The sequence below is a fragment of the Oncorhynchus tshawytscha genome, linkage group LG10 (assembly GCF_018296145.1).
Source record: "Oncorhynchus tshawytscha isolate Ot180627B linkage group LG10, Otsh_v2.0, whole genome shotgun sequence".
In the NCBI taxonomy this organism is placed as follows: domain Eukaryota; kingdom Metazoa; phylum Chordata; class Actinopteri; order Salmoniformes; family Salmonidae; genus Oncorhynchus; species Oncorhynchus tshawytscha.
This window is the reverse complement of record NC_056438.1, coordinates 45890718-45908572: the sequence shown is the minus strand read 5'-3', so window position 1 is coordinate 45908572 and position 17855 is coordinate 45890718. Positions and strand designations below refer to the sequence as shown.

At 42.3% G+C, this 17855-nt stretch overlaps 1 protein-coding gene across 1 annotated transcript in view; it reads left to right on the top strand.

Moving 5' to 3' along the window:
* Positions 1–17045, top strand: part of LOC112260288 (lysine-specific demethylase 4A-like) — a 36366-nt gene extending 19321 nt beyond the window's left edge. Inside the window, exons 15-22 of the mRNA XM_042328616.1 lie at positions 81–157; positions 2461–2516; positions 5122–5230; positions 6258–6446; positions 10238–10408; positions 11080–11199; positions 11683–11775; positions 15171–17045. Of these exons, the coding sequence (XP_042184550.1) occupies positions 81–157; positions 2461–2516; positions 5122–5230; positions 6258–6446; positions 10238–10408; positions 11080–11199; positions 11683–11775; positions 15171–15311 (956 nt within the window). The 3' untranslated portion in view covers positions 15312–17045. The remainder of the gene's footprint in view (positions 1–80; positions 158–2460; positions 2517–5121; positions 5231–6257; positions 6447–10237; positions 10409–11079; positions 11200–11682; positions 11776–15170) is intronic.
* Positions 17046–17855: the final 810 nt, after the last annotated feature.

The window sequence follows — 17855 nt, the reverse complement described above, 5'->3', positions numbered from 1 at the left end:
TACCATACTAATAAATTATGTGAAAAGACACCTCTTTAAATAGGAAAGTGGCCTCTAAATGTTTTTCCTGGCCCCCACAGGTTGCTATGGAGTTTCTGCAGACCAAGTGTCAGATGAGTGGATGTGTGCCCGCTGTGAGGCCAACGCTTTAACTGAGGTCAGTAGTACTGCAATCAAGTACACCTGAAGCCATATCACTAGCCCCACTAACACTCTTAAGAAAAGAGTGTTAGGTTGAATGTAGCCCTTTCACAAATTTCTGAATAAGGTTCTGATATTTGGCATGTCACTCAGTTTCACCCTGGGATTAGATGTGAAAACAGGCGCCAGAGTTGAAATGCACAACATAATAACAAGCTGCTACATCATTCCTTGTTTTGGGTAGAGCAGGCCAAATCGGATTTCAGGGTTCTCCCCAGGAGTCGTATTACATAGTGTGGCAGCCAGTCCACAGGGTGGCGCATCGCCCTTCCTACATTATTTAGGGAGAACCCTGGATTTAACCTCATTAAATTTGCTGACCCCATATTGGATAGTTCAAGTCCTATGGTTCTTGATTATTGGACTATTTAGTGAAACGTATTTCTGCCTCAGAATACAAGTACTTGTCAAGCTGTGAAATATGTCCATTTTGGATGAAGTCCCAATTTGTTATAACCAAGTTTAACCGCTAGAGGGCAGTGTTTTTTTTTTTCAAAGGGGAGAAGTGATTTACATTCTGGCTTTTGTCTCTGTGTACCCAATGTATTTAAGCAAAGCCAGGTGCAGAATCGCTGATCGTATTCACATGAGTAATTAGTTGGAATGCAAGGTGATTTCATAGGTCAGTGATTTTGCGCAGTCCTGACTGCAGGTTAGGCAATCTGAAACCCGCACAAATGACAGAAGGTCTCACTTAGTACTTGTCTCTGGCAACCCAAGAGTTAGCTTCCTAGGTCCATAAAAGTCACCACTGCCAGGCAGCACAGCAAGGACCTTAAGTTGCAGTACTCTGGCCAGCTTTGTTTGCAAAAGGGTATTGCCATAGACAATGTGGAGAAATTAATTTGTATTTTAAAAAAAAAATGTTTTAAATTAAAGAGTACATTCTGGTAATGACTTGAAGGAATTTAAGTTGGTAAGTAACTGACTGGCACCACGTTGCATGAAATGGCGAGGTTTTAACTTGTTATGGCTGCAATTCCGAAATCAGGATAAGTGTCATCAACAACCGCTGAATAGCATAGCGCTACATACAATAAATATTACTATAAATATTTATATTCATGAAATCACAAGTGCAATATAGGAAAACACAGCTTAGCCTTTTGTTAATCCACCTGCCATGTCAGATTTTGAAATTATGCTTTACAGCGAAAGCAATCCAAGCGTTTGTAAGTTTATCGATCGCACGATAAAACATTAAGTACACTTAGGATCAGGTAGCTCAGTCATGAAAATCAGAAAAGCAATCAAATTAATCGTTTACCTTTGATCTTTGGATGTTTTCACTCACAAGACTCCCAGTTACACAACAAATGTTCCTTTTGTTCCATAAAGATTATTTTTAGATCCAAAATACCTCCGTTTGTTTGTCATGTTATGTTCAGAAATCCACAGGAAAGAGCTGTCACGACAACGCAGACAAATTCCAAATAGTTTCCATTTTGTCCACAGAAACATGTCAAACGTTTTTTATAATCAATCCTCAGGTTGTTTTTAAAATATATAATCGATAATATATCAACCGCAAATGTCTTTCACAGTAGGAGAGGGAAAAGCAATACCTATCCAAACTCTGTTGCGCAAGCAAAACTCATATGACCACTTGACCCGATGTTATCGTTCTTGCTCATTTTTCAAAATAAAAGCCTGAAACTATGTCTTGAAGACTGTTGACACCTTGAGGAAGCGATAGGAAAAGGAATCTGGTTCATATCCCTTTAAATGGATCAAAGGGAGGCTATGGAACATGGAGTTTTCAAAATAGAAGCCACTTCCTGCTTTGTTTTTCCTCAGGGTTTTGCCTGCAATATCAGTTCTGTTTTACTCACAGACAATATTTTGACAGTTTTGGAAACTTTAGTGTTTTCTATCCAATACTAATAATAATATGCATATATTAGCGACTGAGGAGCTGGCTGTTTACAATGGGCACCTTTTCATCCAAGCTACTCAATACTGCCCCTGCAGCCATAAAAAGTTAATGAATCCCAAATAAACACAAGTGATAATTGTTTTTATTTAACTAGGCAAGTCAGTTAAGAACAAATTATTATTTACAATTACGGCCTACCCCGGCCAAACCCTAACCTGGACGACGCTGGGCCAATTATCAGGCGAATGACTTTGTAATTACAATTTTTCTATGCCATTTTTCTATGTACTGTAAATACTAAGCAACGGGCTGTAAAATCATGTGTAACCAAAATGTGATGTTTAACACTAGGTCAGTCATCTGTGTGTCTTTCTCTCCCTCAGGACTGCTGCCTGTGCTCACTGCGAGGGGGAGCTCTACAGAGAGCCAACAATGACAAGTGAGTAGTGCAGCGATTTGAGGCGCTACTGATTTTAATGGAAGGCGTCCAGGCTAAATGCATGTAGTTAAACACAACACTACAACCACTCTAGTCTGCAGCCAGTGGTCTCACTTTACTCTACCCGCTGCAGCTAGGACACATCAGTCAATCTCAGTAAAGGTAAAAGGCAGAAAATGCCTGCAGACCAAGCTAGCTTTCTACTCTGTCTAGTCAAGTGTCTGGTCAACTAGTCTAAAGAAGGCCAGTTTTTTTTTTGATTGCTTCTTTAAATCAGTACAACAGTTTGAAAAATGGTTTTCTAATGATCGATTAGCCTTTTCAAACGATAAACTTGGATTAGCTAACACAATGTGCCATTGGAACACAGGAGTGATGGTTGCTGATAATAGGCCTAAAAACTCGACTGTTTCCAGCTACAGTCGTCATTAACAATGTGTACACTGTATTTCTGATCAATTTGATGTTATTTTAATGGACAACAAATGTGCTTTTCTTTCAAAAACAAGGACATTTCTAAGTGACCCCAAATCTTTGAACGGTAGTCTAGATAGAGTTATTAACATGAATATGCATAGTTAATAACTGAGAGAAGCAGCAGTGTAAAAGGGGGGGTGGCAATGCAAATAGTCTGGGTAGCCATTTGATTAGATGTTCAGGAGTCTAATGTCTTGGGGGTAGAAGCTGTTTAGATTTCTCTTGGACCTAGACTTCATGCTCCGGTACTGTTTGCCTTGCGGTAACAGAGAGAAGAGTGTATGACTAGGGTGGCTGGAGTCTTTGACAATTTGTAGGGCCTTCCTCTGACACCGCCTGGTATAGAGGTCCTGGATGGCTGGAAGCTTGGTCCCGGTGATGTACTGGCCGTATGCACTACCCTCTAGTGTCTTGCGGTCGGAGGCCGAGCAGTTGCCATACCAGGCAGTGATGCAACCCGTCAGGATGTTCTTGATGGTGCAGCTGTAGAACCTTTTGAGGATCTGAGAACCCATGCCAAATCTTTTCAGTCTCCTGAGTGGGAATAGGTTTTGTCGTGCCCTCTTCACGACTGTCTTGGTGTGCTTGGACCATGTTAGTTTGTTGGTGATGTGGACGCCAAGGCACTTGAAACTCTCAACCTGCTCCACTACAGCCCTGGCGATGAGAATGGGTGCATGCTCAGTCCTCCTTTTCCGGTAGTCCACAATCATCTCCTTAGTCTTAGTCACGTTGAGGGAGAGTTGTTGTCCTGGCACCACACTGTCAGGTCTCTGACCTCCCTATAGGCTCTCTCGTCATTGTTGGTGATCAGGCCTACCACTGTTGTGTCATCGGCAAACTTAATGATGGTGTTGGAGTCGAGCCTGGCCGTGCAGTCATGAGTGAACAGGGAGTACAGGAGGGGACTGAGCATGCACCCTTGAGGGGCGCCAGGTTGAGGATCAGTGTGGCGGATGTTGTTACCTACCCTTTCCACCTGGGGTGGCCTGTCAGGAAATCCAGGATCCAGTTGCAGAGGGAGGTGTTTAGTCCCAGTGTCCTTAGCTTTGTGGTGAGCTTTAAGGGCACTATGGTGTTGAACGCTGAGCTCTAGTCAATGAATAGCGTTCTCACATAGGTGTTCCTATTGTCCAGGTGGGAAAGGGCAGTGTGGAGTGCAATAGAGATTGCATCATCTGTGGATCTGTTGGGGCAGTATGCAAATTGAAGTGGTTCTAGGGTTTCTGGGTCGGTTGTCATTTAGGCAGGTTACCTTAGTGTTCTTGGTCACAGGGACTATGGTGTTCTGCTTGAAATATGTTGTTATTACAGACTCAGATGGAGAGGTTGAAAATGTCAGTGAAGACACTTGCCAGTTGGTCAGCGCATGCTCGGAGTACACGTCCTGGTAATCCGTCTGGCCCTACAGCTTTGAATGTTGACTTGTCTAAAGGTCTTACTCACATCGACTGCGGAGAGCGTGATCACACAGTCATCCGGAGCAGCTGATGCTCTCATTTTAGTGTTACTTGCCTCGAAGCAAACATAGAAGTAATTTAGCTCGCCTGGTAGGCTCGTGTCACTGGGCAGCTCTCGGCTGTACTTCCCTTTGTAGTCAGTAATAGTTTGCAAGCCCTGCCACGGGATATCTTATAAGCTTCTGGGTTAGAGTCCCGCTCCTTGAAACCGGCAGCTCTACCCTTTATCTCAGTGCGGATGTTGTCTGTAATCCATGGCTTCTGGTTGGGGTACAGTCACTGTGGGGACGACGTCATCGATGCACTTATTGATAAAGCCAGTGACTGATGTGGTGTACTCTCAATGCCATCGGAAGAATCCCGGAATATATTCCAGTCTGTGCTAGCAAAACAGTCCTGTAGCTTAGCATGAGGGCGATGTCCTATATACAAGATCTAATATGAAACCATTTTTGTCTAGACTACATGTGACGCAAACGTTTTTGTATTTATACAAATAAATGTTTTAATATAGCCGAGCCATACTGATAGTTATTAATAACGTTTCTATGTTGTCGTTTCCTTGAGTGGTGGAATGAAGGCCCAGTAAAATTCCTCAGTGGATACTCTCCCCTGCTGTCACACACATACTCTGTGTTTGATGTGCTGTCCTGTTTCCTGTGACACAGGTGGGTGCACGTGCTGTGTGCGCTCGCGGTCCTGGAGGCGCGGTTCGTGAATATCGCCCACCGCAATCCCGTGGACCTCAGCTACATCCCTCTGGCCAGGTTCCAACTGGTGAGCTACTATTCCACCACAGACACAGTCAAGACTACAACAGGGCCCAAACATGGTCAAGGTTACTTCTACGTGACTGATGTATCAACTTCCTGTCATTGCAGTTTTGGTGTTGAGTCATTTAACACAGCTTTTTTTTCAATTGTTGAGAGATACTGAATTCAAGTTCCCTATAGACTGTCTTGTGAGTTTAGGACTACTTGTTTTCCTTATTATGAGCGTAGTACACTCTGTTCTTTCTGTTTTTTGTTGTTGTTTCTTCAGTATTCTTCATTAGCCCAGCACCTATGTTTTTAAGGATGTACATATGACCACACACTTACATTTTTCATACTAAAATCATACTTCTGCCATGTTGGTATTAAGTCTCTTTTTCATGGCTTTCACTTCTCACTCTGGTCCTGAATCCCTTCTGTATGGTTCCTTAGATTGTCCATGTTAGTCTACAGTGTGTCCGCTCTCGCCTCCTTTTTGAAAAAGGTCAATGGTAATCGAAGAGAGCCGGCGAGGAGAGGGAACTTGATTGAAAGTATGCTTGTATGAAATTACTCTCCTTCTCCACTCGCACATCATCGAGCAAATTAGGTTTACATGGGTGGGGCCCCAAATAAATGTGCAAAGTGCTAAAAACAAATTTAGTTGTGCAGGACATTTTTGTAGATAAAATGTTTTTAAACGTGGCAGATTTCAACTCTTCTGCGGAGGACTCCGGTGTAGGATAAACAAGAGTATCTTCTATGAAAGATTGCAATCAAGGCGGGGAGGACACTCTTCCGTTTGCCTACTAACTAACTGACATCTCTTTGACCACTTATCGGCTCGCGGACGAAAGGCTTTTGCCCAGATGAGAAAAGGCAATTTTCTAACTGGACTGGGAATGACAGAAAATGTGGCACCTGGGAGTTTGAAACAGTGAAAAAGGAGACATTGTAAACTTCTCAATGCCCATGTCTCCTTCCACCTCCCCTCTGTTTTGTTTCCCCCCCCCCTTCTCCTTTTCCAACTCCTGCTGCTCCTTCTCCCCCCCAAGTGTTTCTACTGTAAGCGCCGGGTGAAGAGGGACGTGGGCTGTTGTGTGCAGTGTTCCCATGGCCGCTGCACCACCGCCATCCACCCCACCTGCGCCCAGGCTGCTGGCCAGCTCATGCAGCCTGACGACTGGCCCTTCATCGTCCACGTCACCTGCTACAGGCACAAGTCACCTGTCCTGCCGGAGGTAGCTATAACAGGGGAGGGGTTCATGTAGTGCAAACATATGATGATACACTTTTGGGGCATTTCTAGAGGGTTATATAAGAGTTTTCTAACTCTTAAAAAATATATATATACACTGCTCAAAAAAATAAAGGGAACACTTAAACAACACAATGTAACTCCAAGTCAATCACACTGTGAAATCAAACTGTCCACTTAGGAAGCAACTCTGATTGACAATACATTTCACATGCTGTTGTGCAAATGGAATAGACAACAGGTGGAAATTATAGGCAATTAGCAAGACACCCCCAATAAAGGAGTGGTTCTGCAGGTGTTGACCACTTCTCAGTTCTTATGCTTCCTGGCTGATGTTTTGGTCACTTTTGAATGCTGCCGGTGCTTTCACTCTAGTGGTAGCATGAGACGGAGTCTACAACCCACACAAGTGGCTCAGGTAGTGCAGCTCATCCAGGATGGCACATCAATGCGAGCTGTGGCAAGAAGGTTTGCTGTGTCTGTCAGCGTAGTGTCCAGAGCATGGCGCTACCAGGAGACAGGCCAGTACATCAGGAGACGTGGAGGAGGCCGTAGGAGGGCAACAACCCAGCAGCAGGACCGCTACCGCCGCCTTTGTGCAAGGAGGAGCAGGAGGAGCACTGCCAAAGCCTTGCAAAATGACCTCCAGCAGGCCACAAATGTGCATGTCTGCTCAAACGGTCAGAAACAGACTCCATGAGGGTGGTATGAGGGCCCAACATCCACAGGTGGGGGTTGTGCTTTACAGCCCAACACCGTGCAGGACGTTTGGCATTTGCCAGAGAACACCAAGATTGGCAAATTCGCCAATGGCGCCCTGTGCTCTTCACAGATGAAAGCAGGTTCACACTGAGCACATGTGACAGAGTCTGGAGATGCCGGGGAGAACGTTCTGCTGCCTGCAACATTCTCCAGCATGACTGGTTTGGCGGTGGGTCAGTCATGGTGTGGGGTGGCATTTCTTTGGGGGGCCGTACAGCCCTCCTTGTGCTCGCCAGAGGTAGCCTGACTGCCATTAGGTACCGAGATGAGATCCTCAGACCCCTTGACCATATGCTGGTGCGGTTGGCCCTGGGTTCCTCCTAATGCAAGACAATGCTAGACCTCATGTGACTGGAGTGTGTCAGCAGTTCCTGCAAGAGGAAGGCATTGATGCTATGGACTGGCCTGCCCGTTCCCCAGACCTGAATCCAATTGAGCACATCTGGGACATCATGTCTTGCTCCATCCACCAACGCCACGAGGCACCACAGACTGTCCGGGAGTTGGCGGATGCTTTAGTCCAGGTCTGGGAGGAGATCCCTCAGTAGACCATCCGCCACCTCATCGGGAGCATGCCCAGGCGTTGTAAGGAGCCTCATTTTGACTTGTTTTAAGGACATTACATCAGTTTGATCAGCCTGTAGTGTGGTTTTCCACTTTAATTTAGAATATTTAATTCATTCAGATCTAGGATGTGTTATTTTTGAGGTGTGTGTGTGTGTGTGTGTGTGTGTGTGTGTGTGTGTGTGTGTGTGTGTGTGTATGTATGTATGTCAGCAATTATTCCTACACACAGGTTTACCTCTGCATATTGAGTTTGTTGCCATTTTCTATTGCCTCCACAATCAAGTACCTTCAGAAAGTATTCCTACCCTTTGACTTTTTCCACATTTTGTTACAGCCTGAATTTAAAATGGATTAAATTGAGAATTTCTTACACACAATACCCCATAATGTCAGTGGAATTATTTATTTAGACATTTTTAGAGTCAATAAGTGTTCAACTCCTTTGTTATTGCAAGCCTAAATAAGTTCAGGAGTCCAACTTTGCTTAAGTCACATAATAGGTTGCATGGACTACAGTTATCTGTAAGTACAGATTCAACCATAAAGGCCAGGGAGGTTTTCCAATGCCTCGCAAAGAAGGGCACCTATTGGTTGATGGTTAAAAATAAAGCAGACATTGAATGTCCATTTGAGCATGGTAAATGTATTAATTACACTTTGTATGGTGTATCAATACACCCAGTCGCTGGTGTTCTTCCCAACTCAGTAGCCGGAGAGGAAGGAAACCTCTCAGCGTTTTCACCATGAGGCCAATGGTGACTTTCAAACATTTAGTTTAATAACTGTGATAGGAGAAAACTGAGGATGGGTCAACAACATTGTAGTTAATCCACAATACTAACCTAAATGACAGAGTGAAAAGAAGGAAGCCAGTACGGTATACAAATATTCCAAAACATGCAACTTGTTTACAGAAAGTTACTAAATCGTTATGTTAGGGGCAAATCCAATTACCACTTCATATTTTCAAGCATGATGGTGGCTGCATGTTATGGGTATGCTTGTCATTGGCAAGGACTATGTCCTTTGAGCTGATAAAAATAAATGAATATAGCTAAGCACAGGCAAAATCAGAGAGTGAAAACCTGGTTCAGTCTGCTTTCCAACACACTGGCAGACAAATTCACTTTTCAGCAGGACAATCATCTAAAAGACAATGCCAAATATACACTGGAGTTGCTTACCAAGACCACACTGAATGTTGGCTTAATTCAGCTTGAAAATCTATTGCAAGACTTGAAAATGGCTGTCTAGCAATGATCAGCAACCAACTTGACAGAGCTTGAAGAATTGTAAAAAGAAAAATGCAAATATTCTGCTCTCCAGGTGTGCGAAACTCTTATTAAAGACATACCCAAAAAGACTCACAGCTTTAATCAATGCCAAAAGTGATTCTAACATCTGTGACTCTAGGGCGTGAATACGTATGTAAATGAAGTATTTCTGTATTTCATTTTCAATAAATGTGAAAACTTTTTGAAAAACATGGTCGACATGGTCGACTTGACTTAGTCGTTATAGGGTATTGTGTGTGTGTGTGTAGATGGGCGAGAAAAAAAATCTATTTTGAATTCAGGCTGTAACACTACAAAATGTGGAATTAAGTCCAGGGGTATGAATACTTTCTGAAGACACTGTTATTTGCACAGCAGACAATACCTGCAGCTTAGTTTTCAGGTTGAAAGCCAGTTTGAAACTAGACGAAACAAATCAAAACACACTTCCCTAATGAAGTACCCATCTAAATGTTGCGCAACAACAACAAACTCCAAACCAGAGACCATGTGACCATATAGAAACATGATGTCCTATCCCTTACAGTGAGACCTAGAATGCCTGCAAGCAGGTACACCTTATGTGAAGTGTTGTTGCGAGCATTGCATGAGTGAGTCCAAAAAAGTTTCAGATACAATCGGTGGCATACACACACCTGGTCTCCAGTTTTTTTGGTTGTGTGTGTGGGTTAGCCTGTCATTCATTCTCAGCTCGGGTAGAGTTCTAAGGTTTGTTTACAGTCGTATAGGCCATCGGTTTAAACCTCTATGTTCATTCAGCTCAGTGCTGTAACGCAACACTATATTCAATTCAGTACAACTTTATCTCCTATCTCTATAAATATGAATATAGTATACAGAAAACACTTTCAGAATCCCATACGGTATACAGATATCACAATGTGTGTATGTGTTCTGTATAAAAAGCTGTATCTATGAACGATTGAATATTCCGGACGGTTTATGTTTCTTTTATACTAATACTCCTGTAATTGGCGACGGTTGGAGCGAAGATCAACACTTCTGCTCTGCTGGTTGTCTCTGTGCCTTTGGCTGCTCTGATGTAGTCAGTCAGTGCAGCGGGGTTGCCTTAATCCACATCATCGCCACCGGGGAGCAGTTTTTGTGCTATTTGGAGTGGTGTGTGATTTATTGTCCTCTTATCTCCTAGCGCAATAAGGCGGCCATGCGAGAGCTAGAGGTTGGCCAGAATGTTATCTGTAAGCACAAAAATGGCCGCTACTACCAGTGTGAGGTGCTGGAGCTGACCATCGCCACCTTCTACGAGGTTGTCTTCGATGACGGCTCCTACAGCGACAACCTCTTCCCAGAGGACATTGAGGTGAGGAAGCATCACCTGTATCGTTGGTTGCTGGCGTCATAAAATGCTATCTGGAGGTGTTGACAAGGAGCAAAAGACACATTTTTCGTTCGCTGTAACAAATGGACCGTAAAGTTTTATTGAATATAAAATATATATGTGCTTAACGAGCTGCAGTCGCCATGGTAACAAATGCTACACAGTTTCTGTAACTCTACCTTTCTCAATGTCATTGTATGACAATGAGGAGCCCTAATGCAGCAGTGCCAATAGATCAATCTGTTTTTATCAGTACAAGCTGTGGGCTACTGTGGTATGGCAAAAACAGTGGTAGTATTTATCATAGAAATTCACCAATCCTAAAAAGTGGAAACAAATCAATCCATTTGGGCTGTTGACTATATTGACATGCTTTAATGGTCCAGACAGGTATACTACAAAGCAGGATCAATGAGTTAGCCAGATATCTTGCTTAAATGTTTTGAAATATATTTTTGAAACGGGTATGGTCTCATTGTCTCAACAACTAAAACGCATATCTATGTTTAGCTTTTCTTAACAAACCAGAAAATCAATAGTTGGTTGTTCAGCAGTTAGCTAGCTGACTCATTGATCCTGCTTTCTAGTGTTACCCCTCTGGTGTATTTAACCATATGGCCTATATGCTGACCTTGTCTATGGTTTGGTTTCAGAATCGGGACTGCGTGAAGCTGGGCCCGCCAACAGTGGGCGACGTAGTGCAGGTGCGCTGGACCGACAACCTGCTTTACGGGGCCAAGTTTGTCGCGTCGCACTCCATCCCTATGTACCAGGTAATAGGGACCACATTAACTTGCCTCGCCTCAACCACGTTCATCAGATTTACGGGGTTTGAGCCTTTACAGGGAAAGCGTGGGTTGTAATAAGGGTAGCAAGTACAGGTGTTCTAATAACACATCAAACACAGATGTGGTCCACAGTTTCAAGCTCTGTAGCAGCGCTCTCCAACCCTGTTGCTGTAGAGTTACGGTCCTGTAGGTTTTCACTCCAGCCCTAATCTAGCGCACCTGATTCTAATAATTGGCTGGTTGATAAGCTGAATCAGGTTAGTTACAACTGGGGTTGGAGGGGAAACCTCAAGGAGGGTAGCTCTCCAGAAACAGGGTTGTTTTCTTCTTTAATGTAAACATTTAGCTTATTCTTGCTACTCTTTTCACATATTCCCATATTTTACATGCACTTCATACACAACACATGCATTAAAATAGATATGAAATTGTTGCGTGACGTCATCATTGTTTTGTGTTCTGACTCAGATGGAGTTTGAGGACGGGTCGTCGCTGTCTGCCAAGAGGGAAGAAGTCTACAGTCTAGACGAGGAGCTGCCCAAACGAGTCAAGTCCCGGATGGTGAGACGCGCCTCTCCCAATGTTCCTTTATACGAACTGATTTATATCAGATTAGGTCATATGAAATGAGATCACAAATCATCAATTTATCAAAGGAATATTGGATCCGGTCTATGTTTATAATACCCACTACAGTACCAGTCAAAAGCTTGGACACACCTACTCATTCAAGGGTTTTTCTTTCTTTTAGCTATTTTCTACATTGTAGAATAATAGAAGACAACCAAACTATGAAATAACACACATGGAATCATGTAGTAACCAAAAAGGTGCTGAACAAATCAAAAATATTTATATTATTTTTTTATATTTTTTTATATTTATTTGATTTTTAGATTCTTCAAAGTAGCCACCCTTTGCCTTGATGACAGCTTTGCACACTCTTGGCATTCTCTCAACCAGCTTCATAAGGAATGCTTTTCCAACAGCCTTGAAGTAGTTCCCAAATATGCTGAGCACTTGTTGGCTGCTTTTCCTTCACTCTGCGGTCCAACTCATCCCAAATCATCTCAATTGGGTTGAGGTGGGTAATTGTGGAGGCCAGGTCATCTGATGCAGCACTCATCACTCTCCTTGGTCAAATTGCTCTTACACTACCTGGAGGTGTGTTGGGTCATTTTCCTGTTGAAAAACAAATGATAGTCACACTAAGCGCAAACCAGATGGGAAGGCGTATCACTGCAGAATGCTGTGGTAGCCATGATGGTTAAGTGTGCCTTGAATTCTAAATAAATCAGACCATGTCACCAGCAAAGCACCATCACACCACCTCCATGCTTCACGGTGGGAACTCCACATGCAGAGATCATCCGTTCACCTACTCTGCGTCTCACAAAGACCAAAAACCTCATTTGGACTCATCAGACCAAAGGACAGATTTCTATCGGTCTAATGCCCATTGCTTGTGTTTCTTGGCCCAAGCAAGTCACTTCTTATTGTTGTCCTTTAGGAGTCGTTTATTTGCAGCAATTTGACCATGAAGGCCTGATTCACTCAGTCTCCTCTGAACAGTTTATGTTGATGTGTCTGTTGCTTGAACTCTGAAGCATTTATTTGGGCTGCAATTTCTGAGGCTGGTAACTCTTATGAACTTATCCTTTGCATCAGAGGTAACTCTGGTCTTCCTTTCCTGTGGCGGTACTCATGAGAGCCAGTTTCATCATAGTGCTTGATTGGTTTGTGACTGCACTTGAAGAAACTTTCAAAGTTCTTTAAATGTTCCATATTGACTGACCTTCATGTCTTAAACTACTGATGGACTTATTTGTGCTGTTCTTGCCATAATATGGACTTGGTCTTTTACCAAATAGGGCTATCTTCTGTATACCACCCCTACCATGTCACAACACAACTGATTGGCTCAAACACATTAAGAAGGAAATAATTTGTGGAATATAACTTTTTAACAAGGCACACCTTTTAATTGAAATGCATTTCAGGTGACTACCTCGTGAAGCTGGTTGAGAGAATGCCAAGAGTGTTTAAAGCTGTCATGAAGTTAAAGGGTGCCTACTTTGAAGAATCTCATATATAATCTATTCTGATTTGTTTAACACTTTTTTGGTTTCTACATGATTCCATATGTGTAATTTCATAGTTGTGATGTCTTCACTATTATTCTACAATGTATAAAATAGCAAAAAAAATAAAGAAAAACCCTGGAATGAGTAGGTGTCCAAATTTTTGACTGGTAGTGTCTGTAAATGTATTTCTTCAATTCTATTTACAGTGGGGCAAAAAAGTATTTAGTCAGCCACCATTTGTGCAAGTTCTCCCACCTAAAAAGATGAGAGGCCTATAATTTTCATCATAGGTACACTTCAACTATGACAGACAAAATGAGAAAAAAAATTCAGAAAATCACATTGTAGGATTTTTAATGAATTTATTTGCAAATTATGGTGGAAAATAAGTATTTGGTCAATAACAAAAGTTTCTCAATACTTTGTTATATACCCTTTGTTGGCAATGACAGAGATCAAACGTTTTCTGTAAGTCTTCACAAGGTTTTCACACACTTGCTGGTATTTTGGCCCATTCCTTCATGCAGATCTCCTCTAGAGCAGTGATGTTTTGGGGCTGTTTGCTGGGCAACACGGACTTTCAACTCCCTCCAAAGATTTTCTATGGGGTTAAGATCTGGAGACTGGCTAGGCCACTCCAGGACCTTGAAATGCTTCTTACGAAGCCACTCCTTCGTTGCCCGGGCGGTGTGTTTGGGATCATTGTCATGCTGAAAGACCCAGCCACGTTTCATCTTCAATGCCCTTGCTGATGGAAGGAGGTTTTCACTCAAAATCTCACGATACATGGCCCTATTCATTTTTTCCTTTACACGGATCAGTCGTCCTGGTACCTTTGCAGAAAAACAGCCCCAAAGCATGATGTTTCCACCCCCATGCTTCACAGTAGGTATGGTGTTCTTTGGATGCAACTCAGCATTCTTTGTCCTCCAAACACGACGAGATGAGTTTTTACCAAAAAGTTATATTTTGGTTTCATCTGACCATATGACATTCTCCCAATCTTCTTCTGGATCATCCAAATGCTCTCTAGCAAACTTCAGACGGGCCTGGACATGTACTGGCTTAAGCAGGGGGACACGTCTGGCACTGCAGGATTTGAGTCCCTGGCGGCGTAGTGTGTTACTGATGGTAGGCTTTGTTACTTTGGTCCCAGCTCTGTGCAGGTCATTCACTAGGGCCCCCCGTGTGGTTCTGGGATTTTTGCTTGTGATCATTTTGACCCCACGGGGTGAGATCTTGCGTGGAGCCCCAGATTGAGGGAGATTATCAGTGATCTTATATGTCTTCCATTTCCTAATAATTGCTCCCACAGTTGATTTCTTCAAACCAAGCTGCTTACCTATTGCAGATTCAGTCTTCCCAGCCTGGTGCAGGTCTACAATTTTGTTTCTGGTGTCCTTTGACAGCTCTTTGGTCTTGGCCATAGTGGAGTTTGGAGTGTGACTGTTTGAGGTTGTGGACAGGTGTCTTTTATACTGATAACAAGTTCAAACAGGTGCCATTAATACAGGTAACGAGTGGAGGACAGAGGAGCCTCTTACAGGTCTTTGAGAGCCAGAAATCTTGCTTGTTTGTAGGTGACCAAATACTTATTTTCCACCATAATTTGCAAATAAACTCATTAAAAATCCTACAATGTGATTTTCTGGATTTTTCTTCTCATTTTGTCTGTCATAGTTGAAGTGTACCTATGATGAAAATTACAGGCCTCTGAACTTTTTAAGTGGGAGAACTTCCACAATTGGTGGCTGACTAAATACTTTTTTGCCCCACTGTATGTGTTGATACTACCTTTTTTAATGGCGCCACCTTAACTCATAGCTAAGCCGTCACTAACGTTCTCATGGCCTGTGTCTCTCACTCCTTCAGTCCAAGGCATCAGACATGCGCTTCGACGGGATCTTCACGGAGAAGGAGGTGAAGCAGGGCTCCAAAAGACAGCGAGTCATCAACTCCCGTTACAGAGAGGACTATATCGAGCCTCTCATATACAGAGCTATCATGGAATAACCCTCTTTCTCTACTTCCTTATAAACTCACCACACACCCAGAGAGTGGGGCATCTCTGGGCACCCACAGCCTTGACAAGTGGCTCCAACTCTGGGTACCAGTACGAACAAACTCTCCCATGTCCCTTGGGCATTTTTGTAAACCAGGGCTGGGACTTTAAGGGAGTTTCTGCTCTTCATGAACCCTCCCCTTATTTCTGTGAATGCTATCTTTATCCTCTTTTGCTGAAATAGTTCAATAAAATATACAAGTTGGAATTGGAACTACTCATTGAACCGGAACCGCAGGTTTTTATTTATATACATATTTCGATGACGACCTGCTCAACTCTAGAATTTCATTTCTGCATTATCTCCTGCCCTCTTTGGACAATTTGTTTCTCTGAACTTGAGGTGGCATTTTAATCTCTAGCTTTACCCATCCAAAAGCATTAGTTGGTCGATGAAAACAATGGTATTTCACAATGCAGGCCATTATTCAATCCGATTTTCAGTAATATGCTGTTGAGTGATTTATTTTTAATCCCCAAACATGTTTTGCTTTATACTCTTTGCAATACATAAATTTATGGACTTCATAGGAATGTGCAGGTTTGATAGTGTCTACTGTGACAATAGGAAGAAGTTAGTAGCCCAAGCCTTAAGTTCAAAGGGCAGTGTTTTCTTGTTAAGTTTAGCTTAACAACTTTAAAGCTTTGGATTTATTGCATTTAATTTATGTAAGTTGTATGAGTTTGAGAATGCAACTGTTTGATACCACAGCTCACTGTGCTTACAATCTCAGAAAATCCCCAAGATGTATTTATTTGTTATGTGGATAGGTTTTTGGACGCAAGTTGGTTCTCGATTCTTGTTATTATTTTTTTTCTAAGCCATCCTGGGTTGCATTGGTAGTGTGTGTGTATATATGCCATAGAGAATGAACAAGAGCTTCCCTACATAGTTCCCATTATGGCATCTTAGATTGCCACAATGGTGTTTCCTGTGCAATCTCCATTTTGAAGTAGTACATTTTCTTCACGAATGGCTGATCCCTCCTGATGACCTGGCTGGACATGACTCCAACAGGTTCACCAGGTGGAATCAGCCAATGAAGTTCGAAGTCCCACTCAGTTCAATACATTTTGGTGAGGCCCATGCTAAAATGGCCCTGTGGCCGCTAGAAGCCTCTGTCATTCTCGATAGTATATGCCAACATGGGTCAACCTCCTACTCCCTGCAGAAAAAAGCACTTATTTCTCTCCCTAAAGTACCCATGGCATGTCTATCTTTGCTTTTGCAGGTGGCTGTTAAGTTCAGGTACATAACTGAGCATGTGCAGAAAAGTTAGTTGGTCAATTACAGCCTAGGTGTATACTAGTTGGTTTGTGGTCCTATCACAACCAGTGAGAAAACTGCAGAAAGTTTTTATAGGAAAAATATATTTTCATATCATTAGAAGAATGTTCTTCCCCCTAAATGCTTTGTCGAAGTTTCTTGTTGACATACATCGTTACCATCTTTGGATAGTATTGTATATGTAGCTAATTTAAAGCTGTAAAGTCTATCTCAGGAGGACGCACACATACACCTCCCCCTACACCTCTTGAGCCGCACCGCCGATTTACGTTTTGTTTCCATGGCTACTGTTTGAAGCGCTTGGATTGATTTGGTATGTACATGGGAAGTGTCAACTCTGTGCATTACATTTGTAAACATCAACTGTTGCAGTAAAGACCGGACTAAGAAAAGCTCATTTCACGTCTCTTTTTTCCTGTCCCTTTCATACACTAATTTCAAACATCCTGTCAGACATAGTTCACTTGAGTAAGATCCTATTGAAAGATATACACTCACCGGAAAGTTTATTACGTCTACCTGTCTATACTGAACAAAAATATAAATGCAACAATTTCAAAGATTTTACTGAGTTACAGTTAAAAAGGAATTCAGTCAATTTAAATGAATGTGTTTGGCCCATATCTATGGACTTACTCATTCAATGGTTTTTACTATTTTCTACATTGTTGATTAATATTGAAGACATCAAAACTATGAAATAACACATGGAATCATATAATAAGCAAAAAAAGTGTTACAAAATACATTTTAGATTTCTTCAAAGTAGCCACCCTTTGCCTTGACAGCTTTGCACAAGTCTTGGCACACTTGGCATTATCTCAACCAACTTCATGAGGTAGTTACCTGGAATACATTTCAATTAACCGGTGTGCCTTGTTCATTTGTGGAATTTCTTTCCTTAATGCATTTGAGCCAATCAGTTGTGTTGTGACATGGTATGGGTGGTATACAGAAAATGGCCCTATTTAGTAAACGACCAAGTTCCCCCTAAAACAAAAAAATATAAAATCCATATTATGGCAAGAACTGCTCAAATAAGCAAAACAAAAGACCCAGAGTTACCAACGCTGCGTGAATCAGGCCTTCATGGTCAAATTTCTGCAAAGAAACCACTACTAAAGGACACCAATAAGAATAATTAGTTTGTCCAAGAAACATGAGCAATAGACATTAGACCCATGGAAATCTGTTCCAACCACAGTGT